This window comes from Coturnix japonica, chromosome 3, assembly GCF_001577835.2.
Source record: "Coturnix japonica isolate 7356 chromosome 3, Coturnix japonica 2.1, whole genome shotgun sequence".
Lineage (NCBI taxonomy): Eukaryota > Metazoa > Chordata > Aves > Galliformes > Phasianidae > Coturnix > Coturnix japonica.
Window position 1 is genome coordinate 51,474,620 of NC_029518.1, and position 19,653 is coordinate 51,494,272.

The 19,653-nt window shown below is 41.3% G+C and overlaps 2 protein-coding genes across 3 annotated transcripts; both read left to right on the forward strand.

The window, feature by feature from the left end:
• The first annotated feature begins 3,707 nt into the window (after positions 1-3,707).
• Positions 3,708-19,440, forward strand: LOC107311723 (pantetheinase-like). The gene is made up of 9 exons (XM_015858501.1): positions 3,708-3,824; positions 5,141-5,160; positions 14,678-14,896; positions 15,000-15,130; positions 16,030-16,222; positions 16,871-17,162; positions 18,013-18,386; positions 18,552-18,722; positions 18,937-19,440. Exons 3-9 carry the CDS (start codon positions 14,687-14,689, stop codon positions 19,054-19,056), a joined length of 1,491 nt encoding a protein of 496 aa, XP_015713987.1. The 5' UTR covers positions 3,708-3,824; positions 5,141-5,160; positions 14,678-14,686; the 3' UTR covers positions 19,057-19,440.
• VNN1 (vanin 1) lies at positions 3,709-11,857 on the forward strand. Of its 2 annotated transcripts, XM_015858500.1 has the most exons (9): positions 3,709-3,824; positions 4,957-5,032; positions 5,141-5,379; positions 5,483-5,613; positions 6,791-6,983; positions 8,421-8,715; positions 9,556-9,929; positions 11,157-11,327; positions 11,574-11,857. In XM_015858500.1, the coding sequence occupies exons 3-9, from the start codon at positions 5,170-5,172 to the stop codon at positions 11,700-11,702; spliced, it is 1,503 nt and encodes a 500-aa protein (XP_015713986.1). In that variant the 5' UTR covers positions 3,709-3,824; positions 4,957-5,032; positions 5,141-5,169; the 3' UTR covers positions 11,703-11,857. The 2 variants fall into 2 exon arrangements, with proteins under 2 accessions (XP_015713986.1, XP_015713985.1); XM_015858499.1 differs by lacking the exon at positions 4,957-5,032 and having other exon boundaries at positions 3,718-3,824; positions 5,143-5,379.
• Positions 19,441-19,653: the final 213 nt, after the last annotated feature.

The window sequence follows — 19,653 nt, forward strand, 5'->3', positions numbered from 1 at the left end:
GGTCCTGTCACAAACATCTTCTGCCGTGACTATTTAGGAGTCCAGAAACTATGGCTGTAGAGCAGTGGAATCTCCTATGGAAAACAGTGCTACCATGTCTGGTGCTGTTCTTCTCTCATCCAATGGCAAGTCTAAATACCCAATTTGCTTTATTGGCGTCTTTGTACAGTCTGTGAAGTTGTGAATAAATACTAGGCATAAGTAAACTCATTTGGAGCACTGCTGAGCTGGTGATGGCACCATCAGCATCCAAACAGCAGTGCTGACCTCAGAGTCAGCACCTCGCCCATACCCTACTAGGTGTGCTTGTGCTGGTTTTTGCTCAGGTTTCCCAAACTAGCTTTCATCCTGCTGTGACCTGGGGTTACGTTAACCTACCTTCCCAGAGCAATGATGTACTTGTATAGTTTGCTAATCTGGCTGGCAATGTATTTCTTCAGTTGCAGCACAGCAGTGATTTCTTTATCAGTGGCATAATGCAGGATTGCTCAATGCTCACAACTGTCTGACCTTTGGTGTTGTGAGGTTTTTGGGACACAGGGATTGTGTTGCATGGTGTCGGCTTCCTAGCACTCCAGGGAATTCACAGGTTTCTGCAAGACCTTTTTTTTTTATTGGTACTGTCTTTGCTTGCCCGTCCTCCTCTTGGGTGACTTCAGATTCCAGGTATGGGGCTACTGAGGTCTCATGTCTCTGCTGTGGTTTCGGTGCTGTCTGCTCCTGATGTCTGAGCTCTGGACAGCTACATCACCGCTGCCTTCAAGCAGTGTGCACTTGTCACAGGACACAGAAATGCCTGCTTCTACTGAGGAGGCTGTGTTGTTTATGGGCAGAAGTATGGATACATTTGAAATGGCCATCAAAGAAGCAGCCAGACAGGTATTATGACTTAATTGCAGCCATTCAATTTGGTAAATAGTCATCATCTACAGGAGGGGGGGAAATGTTGTCTTTTGTTTTTCTTTATTGATACTAGGGTGCCTGTAACATTGTGACTCCTGAAGATAGTCTTCATGAGGAGAACAGTATATGCTTATCTTGAGGATATTCCAGACCCACAGTTGGACTGTGTTCCATGTAGTGATTCTGAAAGGTATAGTCTTTGCTATACAAGGGGAATGGTATGGTGAGGAAAAACAACTACACTGAGGATTGCTTATGCATATCATTAAAGATGTCTTGGGGTAACTGGTAGAGGAAGAGAATGAGCTGCTCAGGTGTTGGGAGTAGTGCAGTTTAGTGATGAGATGTGATGGATAGGGTTGATGGTTGGACTTAATGATCCTGAAAGTCTTTTCCAGCCAGATAACTCTAAGATTCTGTGAATTTTTGAAAGGTGGTGGAACACAATGTAGAAGAAACAAATTCTGAGCAGCTGAATCAAGAGCTGAAGCAGAATGCTAAGATCATCTCATATGTCATGTTCACATCGGTGTTTTATTACAGGACAGCAGCAAGAAGAATTAGAAGGTGCAAAGATTAACTTTCACTATGAGCAAACTTCTGTGTTCCTTGGTTATTTCACTTAAGATAAAGCCAGAATTTTCAGCATTCTGAGCTTGAAACACAAAACCGCTGCCTTCTGTTGAGTATCAGAAAACAATTGTATGAAGAGCAACTAACTTAAAACAATTGTTTTGGCAGTCTTTAGTTTTAGTTTTGATATTGATACAGATTATCTCTTTTTGATGCCTTATTTCCTTCCTTCCATGCTGATTAGATTTGTTCCTCACTAGTACAGAAAAGACTGAGCTGCCCAGCAAGGAACTACTCTAGTCCATGTGGTTGCAAATATGGTGAGCAAGAAGCCATGTGAGTTCATTGATCCAAGATGACTAAGTGAGATGGTTACTATCAGTACAATACCAACATTGTCTTTGATTCAGAAGGGAAACTGGTGGCTCATTATCACAAGGTACAGCAATTTTAAGAATTTCAGGGACTGGATGATCCATGGGTAACAAGAGATGTGGAACAAAGGCTATTTCCCAGGATTAAGCATACTTGTACATAGAGTCATTATTTATTATTTATAAAGTAGAATGAAGCATTAAAACTTTAATGTCCTGAATTCCTGCTAAGTAAGTAGAAATCTCTTTCATTTCTGTAAATCAGAATCACAGATATTTGTGCTTAATTCTTCTTGCAATGGTTTGAATTTTCCTTTTCAAAATTAAGTAATGTGTTCACAAAACATATTCTCAATTACTGGTATTTAAGTGAATGAATACTGTAATCAATATTACTGATTCCAACCATTTGATTCCCTTTCTATTTTTGTTCTTTTATGTCAACAAACAGTACAGCCTTTTTTTGTGACACAGAAACAGTTTAATTGCCCAAAGGATCCAGAATGTGTGACTTTCTATACATCCTTTGGATACTTTAGCATTTTCACTTGTGCAGACATACTCTTCCGTGATTCTGCTGTGGTTTGGGTGAGCACATTTCAGATTGTCAACATTCTCTTTCTGTCTGTTTCTGTTAATAACTCTCCCACTTTTGTTTGTGGTTCAGTTTCACTCAGCATAGGCTATGAGAATGCATGTCAATTTTCTTTCAACAAATGCACGCAACTCTAATTTTGGATACGACAGGTAATATGATCTTTATCTCGTTCAGAAGGAAAACATTTTTATCTTCATAACTCAGTTGTCCTGAGCTGAAATATCCATAACTTTTGGGCATGCGTACACATGTAAACAGTACTAGGACTTCTACTGATAAAGAGGAAATGAAAATGTGATTTATAACAACTCAGAAATGTTTAAGATGGCTGGAGCACCTTTAATCCCTTTAAAGTGATCCTTCCTGAGATTTCACGTGTATGATTGGTTCATTTTCTGACTCACACTGTAGTGCTCATCAATGTTTTGTTCATGTTAGAGCCCATATATTTTTTCTCCACTAGGTGGAAACACAGTGCCAAGCAATGCTCTCATGAGTCTTGTAAACTCCGGGAAGTTCTCTTTGCAGACTCTTCGCTGTACAGTTTTACTGAGCAGATGGTAGAAGTCAAGCACAGACTTAATGTTTTCAGAGTGAGAGAAACTTACTGGTGCTGCTAAAGAGTATCCTTAAAATTTGCCTCTTAAGATTTTGTCTGCTTATTTCTGTAGCACTGATTATAATATTAATTGATGTTAATTAATGCAAATGCATATAATGGAAATTATTTCTTAAATTGCCCTGTCTAACAACATAGTCATTGCACATTGATTTGTTTACTTAATCTTGCAACAAAATGAATTACTCTGCTGGACAGTTCCTTATCTGTTTTTATATGATAACTTAAGATTGTCCTAGACTTGACCTTGATCTGCTGGGAGCCTACAGGGCATAAAATGCTTTGCATTTGAACAAAATGGTGTGGTAAAGTAAGATCTTATTTTGTAGCTGTATTAAATAGTAACCCTGTGCAATTAATATAGTGGAGGTGATGGAAAACACACTAATTGTTGTGAAGAAGTACAGTATCTCTGCATGTGTATCTATACCACAGGACATTGTATCCTGTTTCAGAACAGCACCACAACTATGTGTTGTGGTTAAAATAGGAGGGGCTGCTGAGCTTGCTAAACTTACTCAGCTTCCTGTTCCTGCTGCTCTGCAGTGATTGCCAGTTTGAAGGAGTGTTCCTTCTTGCAGGCTTTTCCACAAAACAATTAACCTTTCAAATGAAGAGTCATTTTCCAGACAGCTTGAAGAGTCATTTTCCAGACAGCTTCTCTTAGTTCAGGAAGGGGAACATGACCATGGTGTGAAGGCAGACTATCCCTACAGCTAAGCTGATTTGGCACCAAATTGTGTCCTCTCTCACAAGGGTAAGTAATCATGTAAGTCCTGTCCTCATGTAGTAGCAGAGACTGGGGAAAGTGGACTGGGAAAACAGAGGTGTGAAAATTAGAAGGAACTCCAAGAATGCCATCTTCTTACTTTGGTTGTGGCCATCTATAGCCTGGGCTGCTGTAGTTTCACAGGATTTGACTCAGTAAATTTATGTTGTTTATTTTCTTAACCTGGTTTATTTCCTTCTTCCTGGGTGAGCTCCCAGTTCTGCAGTCAATTGGTGGTGTTTCCAGCTGGCACAGCACCAGACACCCAGCCTTGCTGCAGAAACCCTATCCTGGCAGGGTGACTTCACCTGCCAGGGTGGTCATCTGTCTGGGTTGTGACTTGCATTCACGGTTGTGTATGTTTTCTTGGCTCTTGCTTAACAAGGGAACATTTACCACTTCCTTCTTCAGTCTTAGGGCTCATTTTGGCTATTGTGACACAACCTGCATTTCCTTTGATAAGAACAAAAAAAGCCTTCCAAACTAAATTACTTCGATTATCATTAAAATCTCTATTGCAGCCTTTCAAGGGCTGTCTGAATAAGGCTGTTCAAGGCTCCTGAATGAGCATGTTGTACCTGACATTGTACCTAGATAACTACCTAGCAATGAACATCAGCAGATGTGCATTGGTGTTCCTAATGCTTGAAAGCACTGCTCTTGCAAGCCACTCTGTAGTGCTTGCATTCACCCAGAGCATTTCTATCTTTCCTGAGGTGGCACTGCAATAGTGGCAGGCACCCTACTCTGCTTTCCACTCCAAATGAGAATGCTGCAACTATTAGAATGTAAAAAAAGTTGTTATGCAGAAAGGCATTTGAACTGAAGTTAAAAATTAAAAAGGAAGCATTCTTGGATCAATAAACAGAATGTTGTTAGAGGTAGGAAGGGTAAACTGTGGAGCACGTGTGCTTCAGGGCCTGGTGATCTGTGCAGGCCTATGAGTATCAGGCTTAAGCCATCGTAAACAGCAGAAGTGTGTTGTAATCAGTGACAGAAACAACGTAAGAGAAAGTTTGGATGGCTTTTTCTAGTCTTATATTTAATAACTTACTTAAATATCAGTATTATTACACTTGGCACTACCCACTGTTTTGTGACCGCCTGTGTCCTCTGCCAGCTTTTATTGAGTTGCAACATCCTCACCTTGTAAAGTTGAACTTTCCTGTATGTCACCAGAGATACTTGATTCCAAGGTACTACTTTAACAGGCCAGCACTTCTTCCCTCCCATATTTAAGTTAAACTTTGACCCTCTTCTATTTTTTGTGCATGTTCCCTTTTCTCCATTTCTCTGTGACTCAGAGCATTCAAGAAACTGCAAGGCAGCAGCCATGGTCCCTTCCCAGACCCTGCTGTGTGCTGCAGTGCTTGCCCTGGCAGTCCTACAGGCCCTGGCCTCGGACACCTTCATTGCAGCTGTGTACGAGCACGCCGTCATCCTGCCACGCACTGCTCACAAGGTTTCTCCTGATGATGCTTTGGCCCTGATGAACAAAAACATGGATGTTCTGGAAAGAGCTATTAAAGAAGCAGCCCAGCAGGTATGAGATGGATTGTGAGTATTGTTCATTGGTGTTTTCTGTTCCCGCTGACCATCCTGGGGGTGCCTTGACGGTGCCTTGTTAATGGAGCCTGTTCTGCCAGGGTGCCCACATCATTGTGACTCCCGAGGATGGCATTTATGGCTGGGTTTTCACGAGGGAAACCATTTACCCCTACCTGGAGGATATTCCTGATCCGGAGGTGAACTGGATTCCCTGCACTGATCCCACCAGGTGATCCTTTCTGTGGTGTTCATGTGATTTCAAACTGGTGTTTCAGGGCACATTTCTATTTCAGTGTGATGTCAAGGTTGATTGCATCATCAAACTGGCAAGAGAGCTCTGTTAAAAGATACTTTTTGTAATAGATACTTTAAAGATAAATTCAGACCACATACAGAGTTTGGGTTGCTGAATGTGGCAAAAACATACAGGCTTTGTTGCATTTGAAAAAAGGTTTGATGCTACAATAGGCTCCTTCTCATTCTGTTTTTATTATTTTCACACATTCTTGAGTTAAACGGTGTGGAAATCTGTAATACTTGATTTATATTTTGTTTTTTTACAAATGTTATGATTGTATAAGAGCCTACCATACAATTTCTGTAAACAGCCAAAAGCTTCCTGAAAAGCAAGTGACAGAGGTGATGCAATCACTGGTCAGTGTGTAAGTCTGTGAGTGATACAAACCTAGAATTTTTTAGTCTCTTCTTTTTTCACAATTGCAATAAGATAAAGTCCTAACCAATAGAGCTTCTGTGCTGTAGAACATGATCTTCCACCAGGGACATGATTACGTGTAGGTGAGCACTGGACTTCAGACCCATACAGTATGAGCTAAGTGCTCAGCCAGAGAACAACAGATGTGGTCTGACTCTTGCACCACAGCATTCTGCACCTACCCAAAGAGGAGGTGCTAAGACCATAATATCACCTCTGTGAGGATGTTCCTCAGTGGTCAAAAGAGGAAGATTTGCAGCAGGTAATTTCTGCTGAGAGAAGTGCATGGTGTGCAGCTTCTTGCTGGAACATAAGCAACTGTATCTTTTTCAATGACTGTGGTGTTGGTTGGTGGCAATAAGTCTAAGCACATCTTTATTCCAGTTCTTCACGGTTAAGTTTGTGAAGATGATTTGTGTATCTTTTCATTGTATTAAGTCAGGTTCTTCATTAGTAGCCTTGCTGGACTATAGTGCCCTCCATCACAGTCTTTCAGTGCCCTGTTCCTCAATACTATGTATGTATCTGGCATGACAGTCCTTCTCTATGGCCATCCTATATGTTTGCCTGCCCTGCCACGACAGCTGGAACAGGAGTGCTGCCAGTGTGCCCTCAGTTCTCCTGTGATGAACACCACCAGCAGTATTTTCTTAAGTACTTTTTTATTTTTTTCTGGTCTGAAACACGTTAGATTTGGTCGAGCACCAGTACAGGAACGACTCAGCTGCATGGCCAGGAACAACTCCATCTATGTAGTTGCAAATATTGGGGACAAGAAACCATGTAATTCCAGTGATCCCAAGTGCCCGAGTGATGGTCGCTACCAGTACAACACTGACGTTGTCTTTGACTCAGAAGGGAAACTGGTGGCTCGTTACCACAAGGTAAGAAGTGGCTTTCCCCACCTTCCAAAATGTCTCTATTTGGCAAGGCAGTTTAATGCCAGTACTTGTCCCATGACACTTACTTATCTCTTATGGATTTTTGCTTTTAATTTAACAGAATTATTCTGCTGCTGTGAAGCATTGACACTAAGTCTGTATTTACTGTCCTGTTTCTAAAAACAGACTAGAATGAAAACTGAGTGATTGCACAATTCCAATGTTAGTTGATTCACTGCCTCGGTTTGTTAATTCCCATTTAGTGGAAACCCTGCTGATTGAAAAACTCAAGTTTTCAGTGCTAGCTTTTCACCAGACTACCTCTTCATGTTCCAGCATTTTAAAATGTTCACCTCCATACCATCTTATGTGAACAGTCTGATTTAAGGAAAAAAAAAGCCCTTTCCTGTCTTTTTGTTGTTGTTGTTGTTATGATGTTTAAGCACATTTTCAGTACAGTTTTTGCATAACTGGAGTTATAGGTCTATTCTGAGTGTAAAACGAGTACATTGAAACATTGCATCTCATGAAAGCATATATTTTCACTTCTATGTACTTTCTTATGGGGTTCTTCTAAGTTGTATGTGGTCTGGGTGCCAGATATCATGCTGATGTGGCTAGACTGAAGTCAGTTATTTACTTAATGTGCTTTGAACCCAGTACTTTGACTAATTTTTCGCAGGTGATGCCAAGATACTGGTTTGTGAGCATACTGGGTCAGAGAGACATTGCCAATATTGAGGTTGAACCCTGTGTGCCAACTAGGCATGGTGCAGGAGCTAAGTGCCAAGTTCAGTAAACCTGAACTCACTTTCTGGCTCTTTTACCTCTGTTTGTTGACTAAGCTGCCTGTATATTAAAGAGCTCCCTTAGTTAAGGGGAACCCCAAGGAAAAATGAAAATGTTGCAAAGCTGGAAGAGTTGCACACTTTGATTTTTCTTTCAGTTGAGGTCATCCTGTCACCACAGCCTCTATTTGCTCTGGTTTTTGATGCTGTTCTGTCTTGTGCTTCTTGATACTGCTGTGCTTCCAGTTCATACGTGCATCTCCACATCAAGGTCACCAACCCACCAGTTGTTTTGTGATTCTCTTCCATTATTATTTCTCTGAAGTATGTCTTTGGATACAGCAGTATTTTAAATGCGGGTGAAGTAGCTAGGGAGATTATTTTTATGGGAGCTGCAGGTGGCTGACAACTACAGAGTAGCAGATAGCCAGTTATTTTTTCTAGTTAGGTGCAAAGGCAACATATATCTCCCCATACCCATTTCTGGGGCACTGTGGTGGTCATAGTATTTCAGCTTGACTTCTTAGGTATGAAGCATTCTATCATTGATTAAAAACTTCCTCTGGTCATTCTGATCAGTTTTGCAAAATGACTCCAAGATTCTGCATCAGGCACTTTTAACTGATTTCTCTTGTTATTCTCTCCCTTGCAGTATAATCTGTTTATGTCAGAAGCAAAACATTTTAATTACCCGAAAGAGCCGGAAGCCATCACCTTTGAGACTCCCTTTGGGAAGTTTGGCATTTTCACTTGCTTTGACATCCTTTTTCGGGAGCCTGCCGTGGTGCTTGCGAGTGAGCTACAGGTGGACACAGTGCTCTTCCCAACGGCCTGGATGAATGTTTTGCCCTTTCTGACTGCTGTGGAGTTTCATTCAGCATGGGCAATGGGCATGGGAGTCAACTTCCTAGCTTCCAATACTCATAACACCATCATGTCTATGACAGGTAATTAATTTTAATTCCTTTCAATTTATTTTTTTTTTTTTTTTTTTATTTTTTAATTTTTTTTTAATTTCAACTATGAATCCTAATTCCCTGTTCTGCAATGAACGTAATGCAAAGGAGTATTATGTGTTTTCTTTATTTGGAAGGATTTAGTCTCTGAATTTTAAACTTGGTAAGTCCTTTCCCTACTGCACCATATAAGACCCAACCAAACTTGTGATCCTTTCTTTTCTCTTCCTTAGCTTCTTGGAGATTTCCTTTCTTTTATTTGTTTCCAAACATATTGTGAAGTACTACCACCTCTATCTGAGTAGAAAAGGGTAGAATTCCTCAGTGATGAGCATAACAGATTTTCTTTGATTTTTTTCCACCATCTGGGACAGGTCAGATGTGAATTCCCCATGTAGGGAGGAGTCTTCAGCTGGTATAAACTGGGCTGGACCTATCCCTTTTGGTGCCCATCAGAATGGGTTTGTGATACTTGTCTGGATGGTGTTTTAGGTGGTTTCACTCAGTAGTTAATCCTTTTACTTGCCATGAATGAAGGAATATTCATACAACTCTGCTGCATATAGAAGAGAACTGAGAAATGCTAAATGCAATACCATAAGGTGACATTCTGCCTTTCAGTTAGGCCAAACAGACCTCATGCAGTTAAACTAATGCTACTCTTTTCCAAAGCCTGATCTCTGACTACTTGAGTGACTAAATGGTTACATCTAATGAGAATAAAAACTCTATAATATTTACACAATACTGGACAAGCTAGCAATGAAAATAATTGAAAAGACAATATGAAATGTTTGAACCATTTTGGATTAGAAATTACATTTTCCACAGGGAGTGGTATTTACGCACCAGATGGAGCCAAAGCATATTACTACAATATGAAAACTGTGGATGGGCATCTCCTCATTGCTAAACTAGATTCACACCCGCACCTTTCTCCTGCCTCCCCTCCTGCTGTCAGCTGGAGCTTGTACGCTTCAAATGTGGAAAGCTGCTTACCAGATGAAAAAGATTTCAGTGGACTCATCTTTCATGATCAGTTCACTTTCACTGAGCTCACTAAGCCTGAGGGGAGTCTCACGGTTTGCCAGAAGGACCTCCGCTGCCACTTGAGCTACAAGATGGCAGAGAAACGAGAAGATGAAGTTTATGTGCTGGGTGCTTTTGATGGGCTTCATGTTGTTGAAGGACAGTACTATCTGCAGGTAATAATTCTTTGTGGGATGTTATTTATTTTAGGAGGCCTATTTACTGAGAAAAGCCTTTTGGTTCCTTGAGGTGGGAGGTGTGGGGGAAGGATGGTGATATTAGAATTAGAGAATTAGATTACATTTTTATATTTGTGTTCCAGTAAGAAACCATATTCGCTGAAAAATGGCACTTCTGCTGTTTGCAAATATTCTTTTCCTGTTCCCTAGTATCTGAAACAAATCTACAAATGATTCCATCACCTGCCAGCATAGCCATCCAATGTCCTTTGAATCTTCACAGCAGAACTAGTTCTATTTCACATTTCTTCATAGTGTCCATAAACATTGATTAGTTTTAAGCTGGAGAACTAACACTGAGGACAAAAGGAAAGGATTACCTTTTTTACTTTGGTTTCCATGCTGCAGCTGCTAATACAAAACTGGGAAGAAGGACACGGACTTCACTGTATGGTCATATATTACAGAATCATGGAATGATTGAGACTGAAAGGCACCTCTGATCTATAATTTTTGAACCTTCTTTTACGTATAGACATTGATAAGATCTCCCTTGAGCTTCCTTTTCTCCAGGATGACCAGTTCCAGTTCTCTCAGCATTTCATCATACGAAAGGTGCTCCAGTCCTTTAATTGTCTTTGTGGCCCTACACTGAATTCTTCCCAGCATGTCCAGGTCTCCTGCATTGCTGAGCCCAGAAACAGATGTGTGATTCAGTGTGATGCTCCAGTATTCAACAGAAGTTGGATGGAGAATATCTAATTCAGAATTCACATGGACTACCAGACCTCCTATTGAAGTATCATTAATAATGTGTACATCTACCATTAATGTGTATGGTTACACAATGTACCTTTGAGGAGGAGGGCTTTGTTTCATTACACAAAATTTCCATTCACAAACTCGTTAAGTCTTATTAAGACTCATGTGAAGGGAATCTTTAAATAAGAGAATTGGAAGCTGGAAGAATTAGTGGAAGTCCCACTGGCCTGCAGGGACAAAGTAAGGTGTTCTGGTAGTGCTTACATCAGAAACTGAGGTTATTTCTATCAAAGTGCAAGTCTGGTATACCTTACAATTAGGTCAAGAGGTGAACGAATAAGTTACGGAAGAGATTCTGTGACAGTCATCTGCTCCAATACATACTAGGTTTAATGACACAAGCCTTTCATAACTGAGTGTTTCTGTTTCGCTCAGTATGTTTCCTTTTTGTCTTCCTGACAGATATGCACGCTGCTCAAGTGTAAGAGCACAGATCTGAGCACGTGTGGGCAGCCAGTGGAGACTGCGCAGACCAAGTTTGACATGTTCTCCCTCAGCGGCACATTTGGCACTAACTACGTCTTTCCAGAAGTCTTGTACAGCGGTGTGCAGCTGGCCACTGGGGAATTTGAGGTAATGGCACACTCTGGAGCTGATTCTTGCTAGATTCTCTGTGGACTAGTAATGGCATAAACTATGTCACAACAAAGTGAACTCTCTTGTAGTGGTAATCAGACATATTTAATAGTGTTTGATGAAGTCACTAGTTGCTGTAAGTGAAGATCTGTTGTACCTTCTTATTTGGTGACATCTTTCTAAGCTCTTCACCAGTTCATATTATTCCTCCAACTATATCCTTTTGTTACTTTTTCCAATCAGGTTCTGAAGGATGGGCGTCTGATAAGTAAGACAGCACCAACAAAACCAGTTGTTACTGTGACGCTTTTTGGACGATGGTATGAAAAGGATCCTCCGAAACAAGATCCACAACCGACAGCCTCCCTGTGATATTACCATAACTGAAGGTGTACTCTAATAATCCCATGTCCAAATGAGATGCATTATTGTCTACTAAAGTAATGAGGATTATGTTCTTACTTCCTGTGGAACAAACTTCTTAATGCGTTCTGATTAATAAAAATGCAGCAACATGATTGATATCATTTATTGAGAAGTATCTTTTTCTATTTTATTATAATAGTAATCTTTTGTTAATATAAGCAGCTGTATTTCTCTCTATTTTCTGTATTTTGAATTTTCTAGGTATCAGAAAACCTATATTTTTGGCCAGAGGATAAATTCTTCTTAAAGACCATAAATTCGTCTTTAGGACCAGAGGGAATGGTTTCAAGCCATGGCAGGGGAGATTCAAGCTGGACATTAGGAAGTATTACTTCCCAGAAAGGGTGGTCAGGCAGTGGAATGGACTGCTCAGGGAGGTGGTGGAGTCACCGACCCTGGGGGCGTTCAAGGAAAGACTGGATGTTGTGTTGAGGGACATGGCTTAGTGGGAGCTATTGGAAATAGGTGAATGGTTGGACTGGATGATCTTTTAGGTCTTTTCCAACCTTGGTGATTCTATGATTCTATGAAAATAACGCTGCAAACTTTATAACTGCAAATTGTTTTGAGACCAGTAGATAAAGTAGTGAGAAACATGATAAATAGCAGCTTTGTACAAAAAAGCTCAGTAGTTCTTTTCCTCTGGTATGCAATTACTAATGCTGACTTATGCAGGTTTGTTTGTTTTTTACCACAGTTACAAATGAGTTTTTTCTCCTATTTGTGCTGTTTTGGTTTTGTTGTCTTTATGTCGTCAGCACATATTGTGTGGCACAGAGCAGCACAGAACAGTGCATTGTGAAGGCAGAGCAGGAATTTCAATCAGCAAGTCAACCCTGAACCAAAGCCTGACGCCTCTTTTTGTGCACAACTGACTATGAATGATCACTTTGCTGAAGTCTCTGTTGAACAGCTTGAAACTGAAATCTCAGAATATTCTGCTTGCCAGCTCCAAACAGGAGTTTGTCAAGAGCTACAGGCTGTACCACATGCAGTGCTGGAGCTGTCTGTAGCCAGTAACGAGGTCACCAAGTGTCTAGTTTCATGTAACAGCTTCGTCTTCCTCTCTTCTTGAATTCTTTCTGGTCATGTAACACCAGAGTATGTGAAATAAGCATTAGCTTTGCTGCTTCATGATAATGCTGGGTAGTGCTGCCCTGCAAATTCATCTACTGTCAGGACTGGGAGATCAGCTACTCCAGGAGAAACCTCATTTATGTCTTTGCTTCTTCTTCCCTCATGACCTGTGCCTTGCTGCTGCTGCTGGACTCTGGTAACCTTTGTTCAGTGTATTGATCTGTCTCTGTCTGTGGCTGTGTCTTTTAAAGGGGAGTCAGATGCTCCTGTTGGTCTCAATTCCTCTTTCTTTTTTCCTGCACACCAGGCACCATTCTTGGTTCTTTGGTTATGGAGCTGGTGAAAAGTCAGAAATGCAAATACTATCCAGACTCCAACACTGATTATTGTTGATGAGTGCTGTGTGAGCCTTTACGCTTTTAAATGCAAATAAATATTCACATGTGATGTAATGTAATAGTGTGGATGTGCTTATCAGAAACCATCTTCCCACCCCTGTATCACATCCTCTGACTCATGGAATCTCAGCATCAGTGCTGTTAGAGCCCACCCTCTATAAAAATCTTGTTCACTATAAGAATCAGTGGTTGCCTGATTACAGACAGATCTCAATCTGGCAAGGGATGGTCCATAGGTGTCACTATAGCAAGGTGCAACAGGCAAAATGTAGGAGTTATGGCTTACAGTCATGACACTTCTCTAACAGAGGTCTCTTTTCTAGGGAAGAGAGAACCTCAGAGCTCAGTGAGTGAGCAGTGTTCAGGCCTGGAATCCCTGCTGCCAGGTGGGCCCTGAGCCAGCAGCAGCAGAGGCTGTGTCCAGATGGCAGCACGGCCATTGCCTGTATCCAGCAGTCCCCCAGGAATCATGTGTCATTTCCAGTCTCTGCTGTCATTTCCCAAAATCCTGTAATCTGGGCTTGCTTTGAATGCCATGTCTGAATGGTTCATTATTCTGGCAGGTGATGCGTTTCTTCAGCTGCAGCATAGCAGGCAGGATTGCTCAATGCTCACAGCTCTCTACCCTTTGATGTTCTGAGAGTTTCAGGATGTGGTGTCGGCTTCCTAGAACTCAGGGAATTCACAGGTTTCTGCAAGACCTTCCTCATTAAAGTTCCCTGTCTTTGCTTATCCCTGTCCTCTTGGGTGACTTCAGGCTTCAGATATGGGGTTTTAGAGGCTCACATCTCTGCTGTGGTTTTGGTGCTGTCTGCTCTTGACGTCTGGGCCCTGGACAGCTACGTCACAGCTGTCTACGAGCACAATGTGCAGTTGTCAGAGGACTCAGAAATGCCTGCTTTTCTCTAGGAGGCCTTGTTGCTGGACAAAAATAAGAGTTCTGGGTGGAACTGTACAGTGAAGAGGAAGATACTGGTGGGGCGATGAGTCTATTCCTCGCTGTCTTGCTGAGCAGACAGTGTGAACAGCAAGATTATGTTCCTTCCTCACAGGCATACCTCAGGTTGGAACAGGAGAATTTTTATGAAGCACTTGGAATAGTAACATGCCTTTCCAATGTATTCTGCAAAATGTTGCTCATTGTAAGGAATAAAAATTACTTTGTATGATCAATTTGAAATTGCTCATTGTGCAAAAACATGCTTTTCATGAGGTAGAAAAAATAAGAAATTCAGTGTTAATTCACTTTCACAAAACAAGGGAATATTTTAGCTCAAGGCAGAAAGGTCAGAACAATTTAAGGGTTAGTTTGTATTGCAGTGTGTACAGATTGTACTTCCCCATGTTATGCAATAGGAGCTTACTTCCAAAACAAGCCTGTTACCGTCTTTACTCCTCCTCTTCCTATCTGCTTTATATTCCCATGCCTGCACCAGGAGCAGCAAGGCAGCAGCCATGGTCCCTTCCCAGACCCTGCTGTGTGCCGCAGTGCTTGCCCTGGCAGTCCTACAGGCCCTGGCCTCGGACACCTTTATTGCAGCTGTGTACGAGCACGCCGTCATCCTGCCATGCACTGCTCACAAGGTTTCTCCTGATGATGCTTTGGCCCTGATGAACAAAAACATGGATGTTCTGGAAGGAGCTATCAAAGAAGCAGCCCAGCAGGTATGAGATGGATTGTGAGTATTGTTCATTGGTGTTTTCTGTTCCCACTGACCATCCTGGGGGTGCCTTGATGGTGCCTTGTTAATGGAGCCTGTTCTGCCAGGGTGCCCACATCATTGTGACTCCTGAGGATGGCATTTATGGCTGGGTTTTCACGAGGGAAACCATTTACCCCTACCTGGAGGATATTCCTGATCCGGAGGTGAACTGGATTCCCTGCACTGATCCCACCAGGTGATTCTTTGTGGTGTTTGTGTGATTTCAAGCTGGTGCCTCATAGAGTTGAGCTGCTCCTAATAAATGCCTGAGAACTGCTGATTATTTAAATCTCTTAGAAATTCAGGAACTGTATAAATACAATGCATCAAAAAGAACCCCTGCGTAAATGGTAATTGGAACATGTAAGGTAAAAAGCATTTGGATCTGCCTTAATTTTGAAAAATAAAAAAGGAGGAAAATGAGGGAATTTTGGGAGATTCATTATTTTGAGAACATTCAAAAATCTTATCACTTCAGACTACTCGAGAAAATCTACTGTTAGTGTAAGCCATTTAATTGTCATGGTTACAGCACAGATGAAACAAGATGATTCAAAACTCAGCTCATGTATCTGGGGTGATTTGTAAATCAAATAGCACAAAATATTGCTATGTATCTGAAATAACTGCTTTGTAGAGATCTAACTGTTTGCACAGGCTGCTGTGGCACAATGGGCTACTGTGAATGTCTGTCTTACAAAGGTGGAGCTGGAGGGGACACTGAGGGGACCAGGATCATTTCTAAGCCAAGCTTCTGTGTTTTTCTTTTCTGGGATTTTATTAAGGGAGATTTTGAGGGAACTCAGGTCTGTAAAAGTTGTGAGTGCTTTTTACAAATGACTTACAGCCTTAAAAAGAGCAAAGTGTCTTAAAAAAAAAAAGGTCTTATGAAGTTGAGAATTAGATTTCCCTAAAAATTAATGTTTAAGTTTATGTGTATTGTCTTATTGTGTATTGTCTTATTCTCTCCCTTGATTTCTAAAGTTGTCCACAGCTTTGTATGTCCATAGCAAGGTATCTTTATGGTCCCTTCCAACCCAAGTAATTCTATGATTCTATATGTTTTTTTTTCCCTTTTTGTCAAAAATGTGTTAGATTTGGTCGAGCACCAGTGCAGGAACGACTCAGCTGCATGGCCAGGAACAACTCCATCTATGTAGTTGCAAACATCGGGGACAAGAAGCCATGTAATTCCAGTGATCCCAAGTGCCCGAGTGATGGTCGCTACCAGTACAACACTGACGTTGTCTTTGACTCAGAAGGGAAACTGGTGGCTCGTTACCACAAGGTAAAGAGAAGCTTTGTCATCACACTGTAACAAAAAGTCAAACTACTTTTAATCTCTAGGGCACCACTTTCAGAAGGTTTATAGAATAATTTTAGATAATTGTAGAATGACAGTCAGCCCAGGACAATCCAATATAAGGCTCTTTCAGCTAGAGGAAAGTGCAGACAAGCACTTGGCAATATTTAAGAGCTATTCCCATGAGCTCTGTGGCTGCAGAAGGCGTGCTGACTATCAAACATCTCAAGGCTACATTAGTGATAGCAAACTAGTATAAAGCAGTGATGTATTCAGTAAATGTAATACAGTCCTTGGCGTAGTTTTGGCCGGGCCAGACTGTTTTCCCAAATGATGTCTTGGCAGCATGTAGCAGAAAGCCCTGGCTTGACACTGCTGCCAGTAGGCAGCAGGAACATGTTCATCTCTGCTCAGTAAACCTCTGGGATGAGGATTTTATTTACTTTTGCTCCCTGTCTTCACTGAGCCTTTTCTTCACTGGAGATCTCCAGTGTCTATGAAGGGAGTTCTGAGATACAGATTGACCTGAAGGAATCTCAACTCTCAGTTTTGCTTTAATCTCAGACACTAAAGTGGCATTTTGTAATCTGATCTTATTTTTCTTTCTTAATATGCCATTTTCTTCACCTGCAGTACAACCTGTTTAGACAAGAAACTCAGTTTAATTACCCAAGAGAGCCAGAATTCGTCACCTTTGAGACTCCCTTTGGGAAGTTTGGAATTTTCACTTGTTTTGACATCCTTTTCCGGGAGCCCGCTGTGGTGCTGGTGAACGAGCTACAGGTGGACACGGTGCTTTTCCCTACAGCCTGGATGAATGTCCTGCCCTTTCTGACTGCTGTGGAGTTTCACTCAGCATGGGCTATGGGCATGGGAGTCAATTTACTGTCAGCAAATACTCACAACACCATCATGTCTATGACAGGTGAGTTGCTTTTTGTAAGGGGGAATTGTTTTCATATTTCAGGATTCGGAAGTAAGAAAATTGCTTTAAAAATCATGAAGTCTCTGGAAAATAGCATGTAAGTAAAGATATTCTTCGTGTTGTGTTAAACAGAGTAATCTGCTTTAGGCGATACAATGTTGTAAGTTCAGGGAGAGCTAAAATTAGAAAGGCCACAACACGAAGTTTTCAGAAGTGAATTTTTTCCTTTAGAAATGGCACAAATGTTCAGCTAAATATTTACCCTCTTACTTAGAAACAGATTTTTTTTTTCTTTAAAACTTACTCAAGAATCAAATGGAGAAAGAAGTGTTTTAAACAGAGCTGAAAACAAAAAAGGTAGGAATCCTGTTTTGTGTTGAATAAAACACATTGAGGATTTTGTTGCTGCTCAAGAATTAGAAATGGCAATGTTTTGGCTTGACCTGAACAGATAGCTACTGCGATTTTATTTCTTCTGTAAAATGAGAAAACATTGCCATAGTTCTGTCTGTTACTACTCTCCAAAGCAGAAGTGAAAGCCACAAAGGAACATTTTTGTCTGCTCGAAGTGCACTGAGTTTTGTACATAGGCTCTGGTTTCCTTCTTTGAAATGTAATTATGCCCACGGGCAACCTCTTTGACAAATATGTCACTTGCAGAGCACTAATTTATATAAAATTAATACAAAGTTTTTTTAGCAGCTCTCTCCTTTAAAATTTTTCCACGATACTAGTTAATATATTGACTGAAGACCGTTTCATGTTTACACGCATCAGCACCCATGGGGCACCCACGGTGGCTTGCCCTCCAGGTGGTGGTGACACTGGGTACCATGCATGTTGTTTGCAGGCAGTGGGCTGTTCACACCCCACGGGCCATCCACGTACTACTACAACAGCAAGACAAAGGAGGGACGTCTCCTGGTAGCTGAGCTGAGTGCACGACCCCGTCTTTCTCCTAACTACCCTCCTGCAGTCAACTGGAGCTCATACGCTACAAGCATCAAAAACTATTCAGGAGAAAATAAGACATTTCCAGGAGCTGTCCGACGGGATATATTCACTTTCAGTGAACTCAAGCACAAAGCTGGAAATCATACGGTCTGTCAGAAAGACCTCTGCTGTCACTTGACCTACCAGATGTCAAATAAAAGTAAAGATGAAGTTTATGTACTGGGCGCCTTTGACGGGCTACATGGCTCTGTCATAAAATACCATTGGCAGGTAATTTGTTCAGTAGGGATTAGTGTATATATATGCCAAAATTAATGAATCATTCTGAAACATTCATTTGTTTCTGCATCACAGTAAGTTTTCTTGCTATTAAACACAGCTCTTGAGTATGAAAGCTTACTGTTATTTTACATTTCTGTGTCATCTTCCCCACAGATATGCACACTGCTCAAGTGTAAGAACACAGACCTGAGCACATGTGGGCAGCCAGTGGAGACTGCGCAGACCAAGTTTGACATGTTCTCCCTCAGCGGCACATTTGGCACTAACTACGTCTTTCCAGAAGTCTTGTACAGCGGTGTGCAGCTGGCCCCTGGGGAATTTGAGGTAATGGCACACTCTGGAGCTGTTTGCAGTTATTCATAGTCTATGTACAACAGTGATGAGAATTTGACGTGTAAAAAGTAACTAAGAAAAGCAACATTATCTTTAAAAAGTACTACATCAAGTTATCTGACCTCAGAGACCTATCCTCTCTGTACCATACAGTAGTGCTACTCCATTACTGGATATTAGTATCATCCTTTCTCTGTTCACCTAGGTACTGTCTGATGGACGTCTGCAAAGTAAGAACGGCACATCAAAACCACTCTTAACAGTGACGCTTTTCGGAAGGTGTTATGAAAAGGACCTGCCTCATCCCCTGCGAAGCTTCCTGTAATGTAGCTTCCTAAGTGTTCATCATACAGCAAAGAAAGGATGAGAATTTCCCACAATGATCCATAAGCTTCTCATGATTTGTAGCAGTTATCTTGTATCATTCATATTCTGCAGTCTTATTTTTCTGCTTAGCAGCTGGGGCAAATGAGTTTGTTTAGAAGAAAGCAGTGATCACTCTGGATCTATATCAACAGTACACCACTGTACTAGTGCTTGAACCAGTGCAATTATTGGTTATACTCTGTCATATGAAATCTCCAATTAGAAATCATGGTTTTCAGAGATAACTTAGGTTTCCAAAATAATCCTAGTCATAAGACTGATGTTAAGATGTGTGGATTGTGAAGTTGGCCAGTTTTCTCCCAAACAAATATTCCCCAAAGAAGCCTCTCTGTCCCTTCTGCCTCTTCCTGTTTTTCAGACTGGAGGAGCACTAAGTGTCCATGTCCCTCAGCCTTATGTGCCATTCAGTAAGGCCTTCCTCATACTCTGTGGGATTTGGCCACATTCTGACCAAGCTACTATACAATGAAACAAAAAACAAATTTGCAATGGTTGTAGGTGCAATCTCCATGCAGTTCTTCATGATCCACACAGA